The 22,561-nt window shown below is 37.3% G+C and overlaps 1 protein-coding gene across 1 annotated transcript in view; it reads right to left on the reverse strand.

Moving 5' to 3' along the window:
• The window catches only part of cul1b (cullin 1b), a 30,394-nt gene extending 19,017 nt beyond the window's left edge, over window positions 1–11,377 (reverse strand). The window contains exons 1-2 of the mRNA XM_036558207.1: window positions 11,266–11,377; window positions 3,953–4,294 (exon numbers count right to left, since the gene is read on the reverse strand). Of these exons, the coding sequence (XP_036414100.1) occupies window positions 3,953–4,092 (140 nt within the window). The 5' untranslated portion in view covers window positions 4,093–4,294; window positions 11,266–11,377. The remainder of the gene's footprint in view (window positions 1–3,952; window positions 4,295–11,265) is intronic.
• Window positions 11,378–22,561: the final 11,184 nt, after the last annotated feature.

Genomic DNA, 22,561 nt, shown 5'->3' on the forward strand with positions numbered 1-22,561 from the left:
TAAACATATCTAGCAAGCTATGGCGGTTACATCAGTCATGCATTTTTCCAGGCCAATCACTGAGCTCAACCTAAGTATTATTTTTGATGTTTTATTTTTGCAAATAATCATCACAACAATATCTGTCATATCTGAATTATATAGTTTGTTTAAAAGTCTATATACAGCAACAAAGTTTGCCAGTTTAAATAAATAAATACATAAATAAGTCATTATTAAAAACATCCCTCAAGGAGTACCACCACAGCCCACTGGGGGGCCGTGGCACACAGGTTAAAACCCACTGGTCTTGTTCATCTACAGGCAGGTCACAAGCTCCATGTTATTAGGTTAGTTTTTTCCACGTAAAACTTACAGACAACGTTGTTGATAATGTGGGCTATAATCAAAATCCCAGCTCTTGCAATTTTAAACCTAGGGCATCTAGGCACAGTCTAAAGTGGTCTGACGGTATGCTTTTATGGGCTTTTATAAATCCATTATAAATTCTAGGGGTTGTGATTTTTGGAGTTTGTTTTATTAGAAGGTAATAGCAGCCTATATAATAGGGTAATAGCATCAGGCACTGACAAAGTTCTGTGTAGTTTAGAGTTGCAGAAAAATAACAATTATTATAATTAAAATAATAGTATAACATTTTAAAAGTACAAAACATTGCAAGTTGAATTGGACCAGCATCTATTTTGTGCGGTATTATAATTCTACTGGGTGGTCACAGTAATTTTGTGCCTTTGTGACGAGGAGAGCATCCCCACATGAAATGAATAAAACATGCCAACATTGGCTAAGTTAGGAAACATGCCACTTCATTATCTGTAAATCAGACTTCTAGTGATGTAACCTGGCATTAAACAACAAGAAAAGCACAGGAAGCAGTGACCTGGTTTTACAGAGCCCCACCTAGAGTGGCTTTGGATGCTTCTATCCTGTTGCCTTTGTATTTGTCTCAGTGGTAGAACCTGTGATGCCAGTACACATTTCCTTTTACGCGTCAAAACGTCATCTGGGAGGGTTTCTGAGGTTACAGCAAAGCACTGTGGCACTCATGGAATTTCTTTCTATGAATTTTCTGTGGATTCTTTAGGCTCTGATGGACGAGACTGGACTATTCTTGTTCTGTTCATATCCAGAGAACCAAACAGGACATCAGTGGTGTTTCCCTTGAAAACTTCACTGCAAGCAATTTCACTGTCAATATGACAGGCATTGTGTAACAGCCTATATGGCGCAAAATCACATGTACAGCGATTACCAGAACTGTTTTTGTGACTCTTCTAAGAGTCACACCTATTTGTACTCTGATCTGGCACATGTGACAGTCACGAAAAAAGTGTTGCAACAGCAAAACCGAGATGTATTTATCCGGACACAATACATGTACAAAAATACAGACGTATAAAAAATTGTTTGTCCACTCCCGATGAAATGATATGTTTTGTTGATTTTCTAGGTAGATAATAACAATGAAATTATTTAAGGCAATAATTAAGGCATCCTCTACAGGGCACTTAAATGTGGCCTTTTTCCAGCTTATTTCAGAGCGCAATTTCTTTTTATCTACTGAGTTTCACATATTAGGGAAAAAAAATAAACATAACATCTAAAATGTGCCATAACTTTTGCACAGGCCACGTTTTATGTTCCCCTAATATATTATATTCAGCAAATAAACAGTAATTAAACATTAAATGTACGTGTTTCCTGTTGTGTCAAACACAAGGCATGCGGGCCAGATCAGGCCCAAAACGCAATCCTATCCAGCCCACAAAAGTATTTTACTTTTCTATTAATATTAGCCCATTTCACAATGCACTGCACAAGTTCCCAGCATGTACTGCAACGTAATGTGCAACTGTCCTAGCCCAAAAGCAATCTATAGGACAGCGGTTTCACCTAAATTCCACACAATTCCATACCAGTCATATCAACACACTAGCTGCATTTCAACCAACATAAACACCTTATGTTAGTTCAGCAGCTCAGAAATTGAGCCCCAAGAATGAATGAACTTGCTGCAACAAAGCCAGGTGTATAGTTCAAGCAAATAAGTAGGTTTAAAAGACTGAGCTCCTGGGCACATTTAAGTTTCGAATATTTCAAGTATTCATGTAATATTTTAAGATTTACTACAAGTGCCTATATTTTGCTGTTGACACTTTGGTGTATTTTGAATAAACAGTGGCCAGTTCAGGTCACAATGAAACGTTCATTAAAAATGAATAAAAACATAAGCGTTCTCTGGCCCATGGATTTCCTGAGATTTTTTAGTGGCTGAGTTTGACACCCCTGTTGTAGACAAAAAAAAGACACCCCCCACTTACACAAAAAAAAACAAAAAAAACAAAACTGAACATACCACAGGGACCTAAACGTTTGCATTTGTCTGCATATGCAGTATTTGCCACACTGTTTAATGTTTTCTTAATGCTTTGTTACTATAGTTTGTTACTGTTATATTTTTAAAGTTTTAGTTTACTCAATTATCCACCAACATAATCAGTACATTATTTGACATAACAAACAATAGTGATTGGCCCACTACGAATGCATAAAAGACAGAGAATGCATCTATCTAGATCTTCCGAGTGCTGATATCTGTGCTTCAGAAATAACCTAACATTATTATGGGCTGTAGCCTGACGCGGAACAGGAGTGGGTGTAATGCAAAACTGTAATCGTGACCCAGAAGGGAGAGTTATGATGGAGAGCCCTTATAACTCATGATTTCATTTCTGAGACACCCTGTTCTGAAGAGCCTGTGGGTTTAACGTGGGCCGAGAGGAGTCTGGTTCGTGTGGCCTACTTTAAAGTAAAGTAAAATGAGTTCACATCCACTTAATATATAGCTGTGCAAAAACTAAGCAGACAAACATGTGCAGGATTCAATATGAAACTATACAGGTTAATTGTTTGTTCATGAACAGCTGCTTCCAGGCAATTCAAAACAGTATTCTACTGTTAGTGTGGGCTATGAGCGTTATGCTAAATCCACATGCACACCAAGTCTGTGGCACTCAAACACCTTGCAGGCCCTTCCTGCTTTGACCTGTTTAAGCAGTATCCACCGAAAGCTTTTACACTGTAAAAAATAGTTTGTCAGTTCAACCTAAAAAAATGACTTTACGCGGTAACAAGTAAATTAACTAGTTTTATCCAAACTAGATAAATACTTTGAATAAACAATTTTTTCATTCAAAGTATTTTTTTTTTTTGAGTTGAACAGAACTAGTTCAACTGCTTGTTACCAAATGAAGTAATATTTTTAGGCTGAACTGAAACCACTTTTTACAGTGCAGCTTTTCAAAACACTTTTCAATAAAAACATATTCTCTTTGTCAATTTGCAATAATGTTTGCAAAAACTGTTTACATCTTGCCATTTCTCTTTGAAAAATCACTGCACAACTGAACTACTCATCATAAGCCCTGCATTAGGAATAAAGCTAAAGACCATACATTTTATCCCCCCAAACCTTTCAGGTGTTTCAACCAATTTTGGGCCAAAACGACTTCTTAACAACAATTAAAAGAAAACTGCCAAATCATTAATTAGGCAAAACCTGCTCTTCACATCAAGATACTCTAATGAACCTGAAGCAGAATATACCCAAAGGATCAGCACAAAGTTGCACCAGCTTCTACAACCTCTACAGTTATTTTTAATTAAACAATAATCAATTTTTAAAAAGTTGTAAAATTTCAAAAGAAGGCCTCAAACTTTTGACCACCAAAAGGTTTAAGATGACAAAATTTCAACCAACTGCTGGTCAGATTATGGAGTTTGAACTCGCTGACAATACAGACATCTTATGCACTTTGGTGCTATGTTTATGTCTACTCTGTATTATCAACGATTATGGCACTAATAGTAAATGAATAAAACCTTCACCCTGGCCCAGTTATGTAGAAGTCCTTATCCCCACTCAGAGAATCAGTACTCATGATAAAGATACGTGTAGAGTTCCATGTATCGAGACTTGGCCATGCTCTGGCGCGTATAAACCTGCTGAATGCCCGCTCGCAGGTCGTCCCAAATCTGGTCCAGCCCGATCTGTTTGAGCCCATGGGGATTTTGGGTCCTGTTGGACGACATCGTCTCTTTGCTGGCCTTCTTTCTTCAGATAAATCCCTCCTTTCTGGTCTGCTCCAAAAATACTGGCGTTTCACAAACACTCCATAGTGCACAGTTCAGGAAGGTTCAGATGGGAAAATAAGGTAAAGCTGACTTCACACACTTCACACGTTCTGAGGTTGTCTTGGCAGATCAGCAGTGTCAGAGAACTTCACCAGGTAACCTTTAAAGAAAAACACACTGAGGTTAAACAACAGCCTGCAACTTTTCAAGAGAACTGTGACTAGCAAAAACCTACAGAAATTAAACAGCCTTATTACTGTTAGAGGACAGTAATGCCAAAAATGTAATCATTATTGTGATACTTGCATTGGCAATACTGATACTGGCAATATGCAAATGAGGCCTCTAACCAACAATGTAATTTTTTAAAGTATGTTTCATCCCCCCACAATTTTTTCTACATCCCATTTAGATGTATCTAATTCCACCCACTAGTTAGGACTCCCCCAGTCACATGATACTACCAGCGCTAAAAGGGCGAAAGTTAGCACAGGCTTCCTCCGTGACCCGTGAAGCAGCAACACATCTTTTTGAACTGCTGCTAACGCAACGTCACTGGACAGCTGAACACGCCTGGAGGGTAAGCCGCAACCGCCAGTTCTGTTACATCAACGTGCTGGGTGATGGGGGGGTGATGGGGGGGTGATGGGGGGGGGTGGCCATCCTTCCCACCCAGAGAGAGCAAGGCTAAGTGCACTCTCTTGGACTCCCGGCCACGGATGGCACGTGTGGGTGTTTTGATGTAGTTCAAAAACCACAATATGTAACAGTAAGTTCATTGTATGCACTTGTATTATAATTCTGGTGGAGTCTAAAGCATTGACAAAAGAAGTTGTTTCCGAATACTAAATAAGGACACGAATACCAACAAAATGTACAAATATTCGAGCACTCTGGCCAGTGCTACAATTCTCTGCTTGTTGATGTAAACATCTCATTGTAAAAGCTAATAACTGGGGAAAATAACTGTGGTGAGCTCAAATAATTGCAATCAGGCCATCATGTAAAAACTGTATCAGGCTTACTACAGTTTTTTTTTACTGATTTGGTGAATTTGTGTATTTATTTTGAACGTTAGGATCTGCATCAAATGAAGAGAATGAGTAAAGGAGAAGGAGACTGAGAGCTCACTGAGGTTCAACAACAGCCTTTTCAAAAGAATTGTGACCAGCAATAAAAATTAAAAACAATAATATAATGAATAAAAAAAAGTCTTGATTTATTTTACCCATACATTTGACTGATCACATACTGGCCATACGAAACAGTGAGTGTTTGTACTTCAGGCATGTCAGTCCTGTGTATATCAGTAAAAGAGCGTGGCCAGAGTTTTGTCTCTGCGGTACGTGACTGGCCGCATTACGGTGTTACTATTAATAACATCCACACCGCCCTGGCTTACTTGTTTACAGACAGCTGGCAGTAACTGTAATAAGGTCACAAGCTGGTGATAGTAACCTGCATGAATGAACTGAACCCTGAAGACAAAGGCTAATAAAATACAGGTGAGCACGTATTGTGCTAAAATACATCATGACACACTTTTCTGAGTATATGATGAGTATCATCAGGATTTCTGTAACCCTCAACAATCACATCCTAAAAAGACAGATTTAGACCAATTAACTACAACAAGAATTGCACAGTAACTGTATAAACTGCACTGTAACATGTAGCTATAACATTCACCTATTATGTGTGGCCCTTTAAATAGTTCAGTTTGGCAAATAAATTCACAGGCTTCAAATACTTTTTGGTATTTAATACCAAAATTAAAACAACACCCTTAAAAACAATAACATGATTAATAAATAACCACACTTTTCAATGTGTTCACTACAGCAGTTCAACATATATCCAGTATGCTTCCATTTTAATCAATGTTTCAGTCAACATTAGCTTCACTCATCATCTGTTTTCCATCTGTGAAAAGTGTAGCCGAAGGCTGTGGCAATCGGAAAAGGATCCTAAAGGTCTTTGCTGGTGAAATGTATTGTAGATTAGGCTACAGTTTTTGTGGTTTAAAAAAGTACAAAGCTTCTAAATACTTGCTAAATAGAGAAGCAGATTCCAACAAATGAATACTCAAATTCAGGCTTCCATTAGGGGTGGGCAACATGACAATGTTTTATTGTTACTATGATGTGAGCATATTGTAGACATCATCAACACTTAAAGAACACTGACCAACTTTGTGTTATATTATAAAGAGAACAATATTAGTCCTGTTTAACTGGATGTAGTATAATATGTAAAATATTGAGTTTTTGATGGCAGTTTTTAAATGCATCACTACTAGTGCACTGCATCTGTCAAAAAATTGTTACGCATATTGTTAATTGTGAAAATGTCTTTAAGTACTGTGATATATTTTTGTTGTATCGTCCACCGGACCTGCCCTAGTTTTTCAGGCTTTTTTAAATTGATTCGGTGAAAAGGTTTCAGTTCAGTTTAGTGCCACTACTGTTTCACTGGTGCATTTTATCCCTTCATAAAACCTCCTATGCAAATTCTTTCAAGAATTATTATTTTTATTTTTCTGCAACATCGTCCATAGATCCATGGAATCTTAGTCAACCGAGAATAAGAATAAGGAGAGCCCCTAACAGCCCCTAAATCAGTGCCATCAAACAGGCTCTAACAGCGTCACAGTCCTGAGGTCAGTCAGTCTTACAGTGACACAGATCGGAGGCGACGGGTCACTGTCTGCCACACAGCTTTCAGAGGACACTGACTTTTAATCCTCATACAAACACAAACAGGTCTAAGGAGAGAATCAGGTCAGTTGTGTACCTGCCAATCTAATCCATCACCTGCTGTGTGGCAGACTTTTTGGCCTAGTGCTGATTCCTCCAGATCCTGATTACTTTCAACCTGGAAATACAGGCCTGTGCTTCAGTTTAGACAAAAATGCTTAATAACAGGAATGTAAAAACAGTCGTGATTCAACTGGTTCAATTCTGGAGTGTTCATAATATAATACTAACAATTACTGGGGTGGGCCATATGGGAAAAAAACATGACATAATACTTGAAGACATTTTTATGATACACAATATGCATAAGAGCATTTTGTTGTTTCTGACATTTAGTAAGTTAAGGCAAAAGAATCATGCCACTTAGGCCGTGTTTACACTTAGTATTAGCATGCGTCCTGAGTGATCTGATAAAAAGGGCACAGCGAGAGGCGTAGCCGTTCACACCTTGCATCTCCGTGTGTCTTGAATGCTCCTCCAGTGACTAGATTTCAGGAGGAAGGGTACCACCCACATTTACCACGTCAGTCTCTTGCTGCGTTTGTTGTCAGACAAAAACGTACGTGTTCGTGTAAATGAAAGGGCTGTTACAAACATTTAGACCACATGAACTGCCAACATGACATCTAAACAAACAGCAGAGGAGGCAAAAATTAAGCTAAGTTGTCTCCGCTGGAATGTTGGTGCTGATTAAGGTGGTCCTTCGCTGCTGTCGAAGACTCAACAAGACACTTTAGCATTCACACTGTAAAGGTTAAGCGGTCATATGCGTCCTTGACCACCTCTGCAGGTGTATTGAGTGTTCGGATCATAATGTGTCTCCAAGACGCATTGTACCCTGTTCGCACTTGTACTTAGCACTGTCCACTTATGATCGGATCACCCAGAATGCACGTTAATGCCAAGTGTGAACAGGACCTCAGTGTGTTGTATGTTGCTCTGATAGAATCTGTGATTTAAGCGATACCATCAGTACCTTCAGCAGACTGCGCTGGGCAGTATTCGCAGAAGAACTATGGATACATCAACCAGCAGCAAACTAACAAAAGCAACAGCAAAGTGGAACATGCAGCCACTTTTACTCCCTGGATGTCAGTGATGAAAACTAGAAACTGGAAACTAGAAATGATTTTCATGTTCAGGTTCTGCATTCACACAATGAAAATAATGTTACTGAACTACCAAAGGTAATAAATGCTGATAAAACATTTTTGGTCCACTCATAACTATAACAAAACGCACTGCTTTTTGGTCATTGCACTCTTTGGGGTCACGTTTGAGCACCTAAGACGAACGCGAATAATCACAAATCAACTACACAAAATAATGATTAATAATAAACCATTCATTATTTTAATTGTTCAGCAGCCTTCATTTATTTATTTTTGCTGTTTTGTTTTAAACTGATTTCAGCACTGCTTTCATGAACACAATATGGCAATAATCACTCATGAAAATGATGAACAGCGCAATGAAATTCAGGCATGTGTTAAGATTCTAATCAGGCATTTGAAATCAGGCTGAGTGTAACTTTAATTTGTAGCTGGTTTTGTGATAAATCATGTTTCAACCTATGCTATCTTACATCTAAACAGATTCTGACACATATTCAGCAAAATCTTTTACATCACAGGTCACCTGAGGCCACTTTTACATTCTTTTTCCCCACCACACTTTTTCAATTAAATAATGGAAACCAGGCAGAAAGTCTCTTTTACATCTAACCTAAAAAGCCAAAAATCTCAATTTCCTTCAGGAAGAGAGCAGGAAAACATTCTGCATTTCAATAAAAAGGCATCCTACTTTCAAATAAAAAACAGACTGAAGTTTGCCTCTCCTGCTACTCTTCTGGGATGACCTTACACCAGATGTTGGAACACTGTGGTAACAATTTGATTGCATTCGTCCAAAAGATCATTAGTGAGGTCAGGTACTGATGTTGAATGATCTGATCACTTCAACTCATCCCAAAGGTATTTTAATGGAGCTCCATCACTCCAGAGAACGCAGTTTCACTGCTCCATGGCTTAATGCTTGGGGGCTTTATACCCCTCTAACTAATGCTTAGTGACCTTAGGCTCATGTGCGGTTGCTCCACCTTGGCAGGTTGGTTATATTTAAACAAACCCTGGTGCGATTGCTCTGTGTGGTTCAATAGAACAAGTGAGAACTCTGCTATTTGAACCCTGGCATACACCAGATAAGTATGGAACTTTGGTGTGGTTTCCTTTGAAATATGTGCGCAAACCGGACATTCATGTGCTCCAAACACATATTCAGCCCTCTCCTCTTTGCAGACCTTCTTTGCCATCTGCAATAGACAAAATTCTGGCACCATTTTCACTTGTGGATATGTCTGATCATCTCTTCATGAGCTCTGAATTGGTAATTATATGTTGTGTGCAAAAGTTTGGGGACCCCAGGACAAATTAAGCTTTGTTGATTTTCGAAGTGAAAATACATTAACACATCCTCTAACGAAAACAATTACCTGTTTATTTGCTGAATTTAACATACTGGGGGAAAAATAAAAAGTAGCCCATACAATAGTTATGGCATTTTTTATGTTATGTTTTATTTTTTACCAATACATTAATCTCTGCAAATAAGTAAAACCTGTGCAGTAGAATTAGCAGAAAATTTTCAGATTTAAATTAAGTTTGTTCCCTGTAAAAGATGTGTTAATTTATGTTCCATTAAAATCAACAAAACATGTAACAAAACCATATACATCAATGATATTATGTATTAACGTGAAGCCATATACTGTACTGATGAAAATGCACCACCATTCGTGGCTTACTGCTATGGAATGCAAAACAAGACATACATAACACATATGATACATGAAATCCATAACCTTAGTTATGCCAGACAACATAAGGTTTAGAGTGTTCACTGGGTTTAATCCTAGTTATTTTGGCCAAATAACTAATAACTGCCCAATCGTTTTGTAAAATCAAACATACCAGCATGAACGCTAAGCAAACTAGAACTAAAAGTGCAGCAACACATCACCTTCGGCTTTGGTCCAGACCAAGAAAGCTGAACTACAAATGTAAACATACCCTTAAAGTGGCTGAGTTCACTAATAAGAAGGGCCGTCTGGGCTGTTTGGACATGCAGTGCTGGTTAGTCTAGGCTTAATCCAGGTCTGGGAAATTGGCCCATAGTGAACATTTAGGTTAGTCTCAGCTGCATCTGGTCAGAATGACATTCAACAGCAAACCAGAGACTTATGACCACTGATTCTAACCTAGTCATAGACTAAAATTGTGGTTTTCAACTAAAAATCTACACTGACTTCACACTAGTCCAGAATTATGATTTATCTCTCTGAGTAATCAATTCCATGATGTCAGAACTGAACTAAAATATTCAGTAACCTCCATTCAGGTAACTGGAAATACCCACATTCAGGTTCCTCTTTATAGGCTGCACAATTTTCCTCAGAGCACATTAACTAAATGGCTGAAGCAGTAATAAAGTTCTTAAAAGTGTTCTCTGTCCAGATCAGCCACAACACTGAAATTATCCATCCTCTAGTATTCAGCACTTAAAGCCAAAAAGGGATCAATTTCAGCTACAGCATGAAAACTCAGATAACTAACCTACGTGTGTTAGGATTTGAAGTGTGGCACCGTAGCAACATCCAGGACAAACTTTTAACACAAGCTGATTCCTCGTTTATCTACTCTTTTTATATCATATTATGGTTTTGGTGAAACTGTCCAGTCAAACGTACACTTTAACGTTAGCTCTGCTTGTTCAGCTAATTCATACATAACGTTAGCCTGGCTGACATTAGCCAGCTCAGACTTTCTAACTATATTAACTAAAGTTTACAACTATGTTGTTATCTAAAACCGTAGGTTAGATAGTAAATACTTACATAAAACAGTCAGTTCAGGATAAGGTTTAAACCTCAACGGCGACACACTGGTTAGCACAGTTAGCTAGCTAGATGAGGCTAACGACGTTATTATGGGGTAGATATACTAAGCTAAGCTAGCTGAATGGATAACGTCGTCGAGAGGAAAATATATAACAAATCTAGCAGAGTTATAAAGTATATGATCCCAGGTATCACAAACAAGGCTAAAGACGTACAGTCGTGTAGTCTCTAGATGTAGAAACGGATTAGACAGCATACAATAAAAATGAAGGTAGGTTAGATAAGCTAAGCTAACAGGTAAGTGATGATGTAGCTAAAATGGCTTCCTATTCAATGCGTCAGAGCTATTAGCTAAGCTAGCTACTCAAAACAGCTCTATATTTCCAAAATATCTGTACCCGGCCAGTTGGACAACATTATTCACATTATGGTGGTTTGGCTGACAAGTCAACAAGAAAGGTTTAAAATGTAAAAACTTACCATTTTCCACCCAGCTCAGGTGCCCAGCTTAGCTGAGGATCTTTACTCCTCTACCGCCCTGAAGCTTTACTGAACTCACTCATCCACACATACTAACACTACACCCCTAGTGTCCATGTCCTGAAACTGAAATATTAATATAGGTAATTACACGCTAATGTGTCTGTTCCAGTCGGCGGGCAACGTAAAACGCTTAAAACCTTTTCAAGATCCACGGTCATATATCACTGTGGAAATAAAAGACCCAGCCTAATGACATAATGTGTTATTACATCAGCGCCTACAGACACTGGTTTTTGCAGAATGCCATTGTTTATTTTTAAAGGGTCCATATCACGGAAAACGCAATTTCCTTGGTATTTTGTTTTAAATGGAAAAGTCTGACGTAGTAAACACTGTTACAGTTTCAAACCATACAGCTCACTCCGAAAACGTTTTGAATTCATGTCACAAAAACCTGCGCATTTATAAATATCCACTCATTTAGACCACAGCAGTTTATCCCAGGTTTGTCGCTAGGCCAGAATGTTATTTAGCCCCCTTCCTCCTCCACCTTCCCAAATAAATGTACATGACTTGTTCAAATAATCTATAGTTTATTCTCATTCAGTATTCATTACTCAGCTGTGCATCTCCAAATGTACAATACATAGCAGGGCGCGACCTGGTGGAGGCGCTGCTGTGGCTCTAATGCAGCGCTGCCTCTGCTGTGCTACCGGAGATTAACATGAAAAGTAACGTGAAAAGTGGAACATGGCCAATCATATCAGACCTCGTAAATTGTAAGCCAATCATATCAGACCTCGTAAGTTGTAAGCCAATCATATCAGACCTCGTAAGTTGTAAGCCAATCATATCAGACCTGGGGGAGGGTCTCTGATTTTACTCACTGCAAACTGAGGCAGGTCGGCAAAGGTTGAACGTGAAGTCAGGATTTCGGCTGAAAGCTCACGAGCTACAATAAACATTGAACATATTCAGTATCTATGATATACAGAATGAAACGGTAACTATATACAGAGTAAATATACCCGCCTACAATATGGATTTGTGGCAAATTATGGTTAGTATAGCTGGCTTTCAGGACTTCACTGGGTTGCTTGTTAGTTAGCTAGGTTAACCTAGCTAACTTTGGGTTTTTACATGAGGCAAAGAAAAGGGGTTGGTCTAACGCTGCCGTTAGCTAGCTAGCTAACCTAGCTGACAAACCAGCTAGTTTAAGAATTTGAAGAAACTTCTCTTTATAGTGAGAGTGTGAAAGAGTGACAGAGATATTCTTAGTTTACATATTTCACTTTAGTATTTGGAAACAGTAACACTAGTACTTGTCATATATTGTTTACAGTAAGTAGTAAAAAGGTGTATATATACATAGGTATACACAGAGGTGTAAGTAACAAATTACATTTACTCTCGTTACTGTAATTGAGTAGCTACAGTTTTCCGGTACTTTTTTGAGTAGAATTAAATCATAGTACTTTTACTTGAGTTTATTTTTGATGAAATACTTTTACATCGCTACTTTAATTTTAATAACATTACAGAGCAAGCAAGCAAAGTTTATTTATATAGTGCTTTTTACAACAGATGTTGTCACAAAGCAGCTTTACAGAAAAATCCCGGTCCAAGCCCCCATGAGCAAGCCAGGGGCGACAGTGGCAAGGAAAAACTCCCTAAGTGCAAGAGGAAGAAACCTTGAGAGGAAATAAATAAATTATGACCGAATCAGCTCAGAAACCAATACGACCGACGCACAGTCAAATGTAAAAGATTCACCAATCAAAAAACAGCAGCTCCAGCAGGAAAAACACTACAGAGATGTCCAGTTTAGTGGAGAAAGACAGAGGAGGACTTAACCAGCACACACGAAGAACAGACCACGTCCTAACGGACATCTGTATTCATTTTCACATGAACTAAAGAAAACAGCGCTATTATCAGGGACCAAACACGAAACCTGCTGAGATCTATGGGATCTCACACAGCCTCAGAGAGAAGGTATCAGACCAAACACAAGCCTGGTCGAGCATATACTGGTTCGTATAACTTGAAATAAATAGAAAACTATTGTGTATCTCGATATAAATGCCAGTATAACATTTTCACAGTTTATTCTGAGGCCGTTTGGCTGATGTTCAGTTTCACCTGATCTGAGACATGACGGTGTTTTTTCTCGAGACTCGAAGTCGTTTAGCTTGAGGAATGATGCCGTTCTGACTCGGAGGTCTGAGGATGTCCTAAAATGTACCCCGTAGCCGTGCCTAGTGCTAATTAACATATATTTGCATGTTGGTCAGTTTGAAAACGAAAAAGCAAAGTGGGAATTGAAAAGTAAATCTCCAGCAGGTGGCGCCGATGTTCGTTTACATTTGCCTTTTCATTCTGATACTTAAAGCATGTCCACGCCGAAAACTGAATCACAAACTGTCACTTTGCTGTTGATTTATCACTTTTGCATTTCCATTTTGTCAGATATGCAGCCTATTGCTATGAAAAAGAAATAAGAACGTAAACATTGTGTTTTGATTTTAGTTTTGACACATTCTGCATTTCATGATGAAAAGCCAAAGCAAAGTGAAGCTTGGAATTTCTTTTTTCTATTAGCTTTTTCATTTTAGATTTGGCCATGAAATACCAAAATAGTGATTAAAATTAAATGACAAATAGCAGTTTTAAATTTATTTGTTATTTTTGTCACAAATGACTTGCGTTTATGTGAAAAACGAAATTGCAAATGTAGGTATTTCATTTTATTTTCAATTTTGGCAGGATATTTGCGCAGATGTTTGGAAAAAGAAATGGCAAAAAGAGGTTTGCATTTACATTTTATTGTTTTAATTTTAAATTTCTTTTTTGGCTGGATTTGCCTCCCATAGAGATCCGCTCTCACAGCTCAACTCCAGCCTGAGGGAGCATTAGCCGAGCTAGCTGACCCGGGCTAAACAGGTACCTTGTTCACGGTTTTCTCATGTCTTTTATAATGTTTCTGTTTATTAAACTTAAAATCTGCTGCGTATATTTTATTACAGGTGTCTGTCAGCTATTTTAGTTAACAGGTGTCGCCCACAGCCCGCAGTTTACTGTTTAAAATACAGCCTAGTTTAGCTGCTGTTTTGGAGATAAACGGTTGTGAACGGCTGAGATAGAAATCAAGTTTAATACAGGTTCTTCATCAACTCTGTACAGTGATTCTGTCGCGCTGTCGACTGGCCTGATATGATCCCTCCCCACCTACCACCCTCTCTCTGTCTCTCTCTCTTCCTCTCTCTCTCTCTCTCTCTCTCTCTCTCATCCTCTCTCTCTTTCTCTCTCTCTTCCTTCCTCTTCCTCCCTCTCTCTCTTTCTCTGTCTCTCTCTCTTTCTCTGTCTCTCTCTCTCTCTCTCTCTGCCTTGGTGTTTGTCTTTAACTGTGAGAGGCTGTGTAGCTGTTTAACTGTCTAATGCAGTAATAATGTCTGATTCTGTAGCTGGGTAAGTTGGTAGAACAGATATCAGTGAAAATAGACAGTTTGAAGGCTGTGAATATGTTTACTGCCTGTAGAGGTTCACACCTATTAACGTAAGCTAGAGTCCAGGGAGCTGATGGGCAACAGGACTCTCACTAAAATTATATTATTAATTAAACAATCTACTCATAATTTTGTTATGAGTTTTTTCTCTTAAATGAACATGATTAAACCGTAATATCCTCTGCACAGTCTTTCAGGGATTCTGAAATATGTTATTGGAAACAGAGAAACTAGGACGTCTTATATAATCATCTAACCATGAAATGCATGCAGTTTAATGTAAACCTTGTTCCTTACACAGCTCACAGAAAGGTGTGTAAATATTCAGTAGCAGAGCGAACTGTGATCAGTCTCAGCTCTCAGAACTGCTTTAGTGTTTTTCTGTACAGATTATTTCCAGTGATGTAGCCAAGTCAGCTCAGAAATATGTTCAGGTTGTGACAGTGGAAATACGAAAAAGTAACGAAAGCAACTCCGTACTTAAGTAGATTTTTAATGAACTACTTGTTTACTCTTACTTGAGTAATTTTATTTACTAATACTTTTACTTGTACTTGAGTAAATTATCACTACAGTAACAGTACTTACACCCCTGGGTATACATACACAGGGTGTTACTCATAAAGCAATTTTATATCCCTCAATTCCTCAACCTGTAGATGGAAATTAAGATGCGATAGCTCCATCGAAGGCCATTCAGATGAGACGATTTTTACCAGTTAAAACAAAACATTTGATTGATTAATCTCTGATTATTTGTTTGAGGTCTTGTAAATCTGCATTTAATAAAAATAATGTATAACTAAACACAGGAAGAGAGAGAGAGAAAGAGAGAGAGAAAGAAAGAAGCTGCAGGAGACTGACAGGATTGAAGGAGCAGATCTGATGAAGGTGAGTGATCAAGAAGGCGAGGGAGAGTTGTTAAGCTTTTAGTTAAATTTAATACTGAATTTAATTGAGCTTATCTGAGAAAATATAATCAGTATTAAATTCCGTCACCTAGCGTATTAAACATGCCTACAGTGCAAAATCACACTCTTTCTAATTGCACTTAGTGAGACTAAACTGATCTATAATCTGTGTATTTGAATAATATATTTAGGACTTTGTGACTTATCTAAGAGAGGAGATAGCATTGCTTGACTTCAGTACCTTTGCTTAATCTGTGCCTGTTGTAAGTGGATGAATGTAGTATTTAAGTCATACCAGCTCTGTGCTTGATATACTACTGAGACGGATATACTGTGTGCCATTTTGACCAAACGGCCATTCTGGATAAACTTTTTGGTTGTTGCTACTCTAAAGGTTCATGATGAGCAGACAGTTGATATTTTGGGGCCATTAAAAAATTCTCTAGGGGGACCATGCTCCCAAATCTCCCTAGTGCAGCCTTAGCCCCGCTATCAGTTAAGCTCTAGTGATGCCCCTGGTTTGGATCCACCTACTCATGCTCAACATTTTAGTCTGGATGGCTTTCGAAGGAGCAGCAGGGCAGCCAATCAAAACAGAGCTCATTTACATATATCGGTCTTAAAGGCACAATGACAGAAACAGCCTGTTTATTTCTTAGGGATAAAAAGAGGTTGAAAAATAGTCACGTAGAAATGATGTTTTGGTTCATAAAACCTCACAAAACGGTATAAGTGGGCCAAACATTTGTCTTGAGGTCCCAAAGTGCAATGTTTGTGGGTCAAAAAGACAAACAATATACAAATGATTGTAGTTATCAAAATGTTTTTGTTTTTAACGTTTTTAAAAAGGTATTTTACAACATTACACAATATTCTGCTAATAAAATACTTCAAAATTTAATTTTATAAAGAAAATAAGAATTTAACATGTTTTATTTAGTGTAAAATGTTTGTTCTGTCACTTTGGGCAGCACTGTAGGAAGAAGATTGGCTACTCAAAATATAACAATACTACTACTAATAATAAGCTTTATTACAAAGCTTTTGTTATCCTTTCATTTTATTCTATTTTTATTAAACTGTGCCTTTCAGACACTGAAATTTATCCAGTTTTCTTTTAGCTTTCTTTTACAATGGTTGTTAACCGTTAGATTTTACGTCTCTGTAAAACATTACCCTGCATGTGATATTATTTATATAAACCTTCTCTTGCACTTGTAAAACTCTATATATACAGTAGCTAAGACTGCATGTCAGTGACTGGCACAGCAGTGCCCACGTTGGCAGTGAGCTTTGCACTGCAGGAAGCTTCATAAACGCTTGCGTAACCACATCTACTCCTAATGTCCATCTCAAGAAGTCCACTGAGGAGAAGGTTACTTGCAGTAATCAAAACTCTACTAATAAGATCAACTTTCACAAATCAGTGTAAAATCCAGACTCCCAGAATGAGCTGATTTCCAAGCTTCTAATGTCAATCAGCTCAACCTAATTCTTGTGCTAAGCAAATCCACACTGCCTGACCAGGTAGTAAGACCTGGACAATGTGGCAATATGTTAGTGTTATTGTGCGAAATTATGTCACAATATACTTTTTGATATGTTACAATAAGCATGCCATAAAAAAGACTTTTACTAATTATAAAGAGCCTGTGAACAACAACAATCAGTGAATCATAAATGTATAAACTGTCTAGTAACAAGTAGTTGATTGGACGTGACGGATGACTTTGTCTTATTTTATATTTTCCCCGTATGGTCATTTTTAAAGTCAGCATGAATCAGAATTTTTAACACATTTGATGTTTTTTTTTTGCAAGTAAAACACTCAGGGAGGGTCTCTGAACCAGATGAGCATTTTCTACGATAGATGGGGTGGGGGGAGGTGAAACAGTATGATATTGGCTAATATTAAAATTAGCCAAGTTCATCTTGTTGGGGAATTTATTAATAGTATATAATCAAGAATAAGAAGGTATTTTAAAGGTGAGCACGTGATCACAGCGTGATGTAAGTTTACAGAAAAAACTGTGACTTAGAAGAATATGAATTGTACTTGATATGATGAGATACTCAAACTAACAAGGTGGAAAAATTATATTTTGAAATCAAGTTAATCTTAAATTGTTTATTTTTGCAGACATAAGAGCTGCACTGTGTAATATTTTTGTGTTAAAACTGAAAGATGTCAGAATAATAAAAACAGGCTAAAATATGATGTGTGCGCTGCTGCTAGTCACCCTGTAACTTCTGAACTAATCATCTAAAAGTCAGAGGCATCGCTTTGGGAGTTTTTTCGACCACGTCATATGCATTACTTATTAATGTTAGAAGCACAGAAGGTCTGGCTCGATGATTAGGTCTCAGAATTAACACTATACTGATGGAGGAAGATATGATGACAAAAGTAGATCATTGACTTACATCCATGGAAGATACACCCTTCACCAAGTTTTGACTGAGTTCTCTTTGAAGTCTCTTTCAATGGGCTCGCCATCAGTCATCCGCTCGGGGAAGGGGTCCGAAGCACAACCCACGTTACAAAACACTCTTCTGCATGTTATGTGCAATTACACATTCGTCTAAATCCCTAAATCTTACATAGTACAGCTTTAAATTATAATCAGTCTTACTCTTAGTTTTTCAGGTTTGTTTAATTATAGCACAAATGTTGTGATAAATATCATGTATCATAAATATGTCTTTAAGTTTTGTAATTTTATGATGTTGCCCACCATGAGAGCACCCATTTCAAACTAATATATTTCTAGTCATAGCCAGAGGTGGACAACGTACAATACTTGTTCAATAGAAGTAGAAATTAAGAGTTTCAAAAGTACTTACACTTTTACTCAAGTAGAAATATAGACAGAATACTGCCACTTTTATCCAAACCATTGAGACGTAGACCAAGATCAAAAGCCTATGAGTGACCTATTAAAGGTGTTTTTTTTTTTTACCTGATCTCCATCTGATAAAAGGTGCAGTAATTATTTATAGTTTTTATGTCTTTATTGTATTAAGATTATTTATTTTCACTCACTTTTTCATCATCTAAGCCGCTTATCCTCCTGAGTCGTGGGGAGTGCTGGAGCCTATCCCAGCACTCACTGGGTGGAAGGATTTATTTTCAAATGTATACAGTTTATTACAACATTGTTCTTGATGTTGATCTACATCAGTCATTTATTATAATTTTCAAATGATTTATTTCATTTTTATTTATTTATTTACACACACACATTATTTGAAACCTGTGAATTGCACAGGACTGGCATATTATAACCATTTTATGCATTTATCTGGTTTCTTTGCTAATATGTTCCTTTTCTTCCTTACTTTTGCATTAAAGGTGAATTTCTGTGTAATAAATGGTTAAGATGTAAAGTCATTCAGAGTGGTTTGGTGTAAAACGCTGTGTTCTAGAAAAACCTACCCAGCCAGAACTGATCATAGTGGTGGTGATAGGAACCAGACTTCTGAAGAGTTTAATGCCTCTAAAAAGCTCCCTCACAGAAAGATATTCCATAACATGGTTATGAATATGAGAGAGAGATATGTGCAGGGTAAGGCAAAATAGTTTCCAAAGAATGTTTTAGCATCATCAACATGACATAAAAACTAAGACATGTTTAGGTTCACTTGTGGTTTTGGATAGTGAATAAAATGGCTATATTTATAGATACTGTGACCCCTTGTTTCTAACACCACCACTATAAAGAAATCTGAATTGGCAGGTTTCTCTAGAACAGAGCAATTCTAATCAAACCACTCTGACTCTGTTTATATCTCAACCACTCAATTATGCAAAAATTTGGAAAAAATGGGGGAATTCCCCTTTGAAACCAACCAGCAAGATCATTTTGCCATGCCTAGAATCCTATTAAATGTTTGATCTTTGAATACTAGGAAAGCTAAAACATAACCACACAGCCAAAACCTTTTACATGTAGATTTTTATTGATAAACAATGTGAATATGAAGTAATGGTAAATGGTATGGGCAGAATACAGAAGTGTAGTGTTTGTTGTTGCTGTGGCTAAGTTTCGTTCCTGTTGAAGCAACCTGGAGTCATGCAACTCTTTACAAAGTTTTCATATTATTTTGACCCTACAAGGCTGCGTTCATTCTGAGGTCATGAGTCAAATACCTTTCTGGTACAATTTCACTATTATTGCCCATCCAAAAATGAAATATATTGAAAATATATTACGATACATTTCATTTACATTTTGCAACAGGCTATTGACAGCACATTCCAATATATTTCACTTTAATATGGGCCAAAGCTACTGTGTGTGGTTATTTGGATTGCTAGAAGAAAATGACTAATTGTTTTCACACTCTTCATTTTTATCAGATTGGTGGTGTTATGTCCAGGTGATACTTTGACCTGTAATCTGGGCCATGGAAGATGAAAAAATGTTGAAACAGGTAAGTTTTGAGTCAGTTTTTAACAGAAAGTATTCAAAATGCTAGCTGCCTAAAAGAAATCTAATACAGAAGTTGTTGATTAGTATTTTTTGCATGCAGTTACAGTCCTTCACCACAAAGTGGCCATAGAGGCCTGTAGAAACTGATTTTAAAAGACTGTTTTCTGTACCTGAGATGATTTTTGACCTTTTTAAAGTGGAACTTTTAATTTTTAAGGTGAACAATGACTGGTGCCATGGGCTTTGTAATACATGATAACTTTGTGATATTCATTAAAAACATAATGAATAATATGCTAGCTGTCAGGGGAATTCCACTAATATTTCAAAATTTCTTCACAATTAAATGGTTAAAATGTAAAGTCATTCAGAGTGGTTTGAAATGCACCGTTCTTGAGAAACAAGTCAGAATTATTCACACTAGTGTCGATAGGAAGCAATGTCTGAAAAGTGTAATGCCTCACACACTTTTACATGAAATGGTTATAAATATGCTACCTGATGCCTGAGATAATGTTTTAAGATACATATGAGAAGGTTTTGGTCTTAAAAATGCAGAGGACATAGGCAGAGGGGTAAATGCAGGATGTTATAAGGAAAATAGTATGCAAAGAAAACGTTACTACTATTTTACCATCGTCAACATTGCATATAAAAACTTAAAAGACGTGTAGGTTCACTGTTGGTTTTGGATAGTAAACAAAATGGCTATATTTGTGTTTTAGATGTCACAACCCCTAATTCATTTCACCCCCACTGTAAAGAAAACTGACTTGGTCATTTTCTCTGCAATTAATTATTTTGCATCAAACTACTCTGGATGACTTTGTTTACAACCCAACCCTTAAATTATGCTGAATTTTTGGGAATATGGTGGAATTCCCCTTTAAACTCAGCCGCACACTAAAACTTGCAACAACCTCTACCGTCTAATATAACATTTTATATCTGCTAGCTCAGCTAATCCCCCAATAAACGTCATGACAAAGATTTGATAAGTACTTTTTATTCCCTCCCCATAAGAATAGCCACACTTATAATAATGATTTTCCCCTATTTTGCAGTCACGCCTCACACATGGATGAGATGGATGATCAGTTTACAAATATCTTACGGGTACACAGCCAGTCGGGAATGCAGTAGTACTGAATATAAAAAGTATTATACTATTCATTCCTGACTTTTCAATATCATAACAAAAAGTTAAAAAATATGTCCCCAAGACTAAATACAGGTATGATATTCCACAATAGTTTACAATACAGTATGTACAACTTCACATACAGTGGTCATGCTTGCGTCGAAACGATAAGTAAAATACATAAGCAGTATGCACATAATGTCTCATAATGGAAACATATTGAGTTGTATATGCTTTAAAGCAGCTTAGCTCATAACCGTGGACAGTATAAAATAAAAAGCTTCAAAGCTTTTACGATTTTATTCATGGTAAACAAAGTTAGCCTTAAAATCAAAAAGTTCTTTTTTTAACCTTCATTTGTATTTACAGATAACAGAAGGTGTTTACACATTTGCAGTGTCACATTTCATAAGGGGATATGACAGGCAGCAGGAGTGAGGCGTGAAGTCTTTCATACTTCAACTGATGTCCACTTGGGAAGAAATAATAGTAATAATAATAATAAGCATGTTTTAGTATCACAGAATAACAAAAAAATTACATTAAAATAAAAGCATGAAGGGCTTAATAACATTAGAGCTTTCTGCACCACGCCCGACATTTAGAAACTACATCTACCTCTGAAATTCTCAGCAATTCACAATCGGACTACCCTGACACACGAAGAGAAACCACAGATGATGGCTAGGTCATCTATAAAATATTCTCATAAAAATAGATTTATACATTATATTAATTTTGACCAATGTACAAAAACAATAATGGAACACTGAGTGGGTGACACGTTGATATCAGTTTATCTACAGTGTTTATAATACGGCTTGGACTGCTGCGGCATGCGCATACTTCTGCTACATCCCACAAAGCACTCGATTCAATTTTCCCTGCCTTCAGAATGCTCTTAAAGGGGAACTCCACCAATTTCTGAAATTTTCTGCTTAATTAAATCATTCATTTGTAATCAGAGTCATTCAGAGCGGTTTGGTTATAGAGAAACTGAACCAGAATAATACCTCCAGAATTGCATACATGAAATGGTTATGATTATGCTGCCTGATGCCTGAGACATTGTTTTACAGTAGTCTAACAGGAAGATTTTGGCCAAAAATGTATTTTACATTGAAGGCGGAGAGGTACGCTGTACGGCAAAATCATCCCCCCAGTTTTTTTTAATCACTATTTTACCTTCATCAACATAAAAACTTTAAAGACTTGTGTAGGAAATCAGAACTACATTTGAGTTGTAGACATGGCCCCTGGTTCCTATCACTGCCCCCCCGTAAAGAACTCTGAGCCAGTAAG

The sequence above is a fragment of the Colossoma macropomum genome, unplaced genomic scaffold (assembly GCF_904425465.1).
Source record: "Colossoma macropomum unplaced genomic scaffold, Colossoma_macropomum, whole genome shotgun sequence".
In the NCBI taxonomy this organism is placed as follows: domain Eukaryota; kingdom Metazoa; phylum Chordata; class Actinopteri; order Characiformes; family Serrasalmidae; genus Colossoma; species Colossoma macropomum.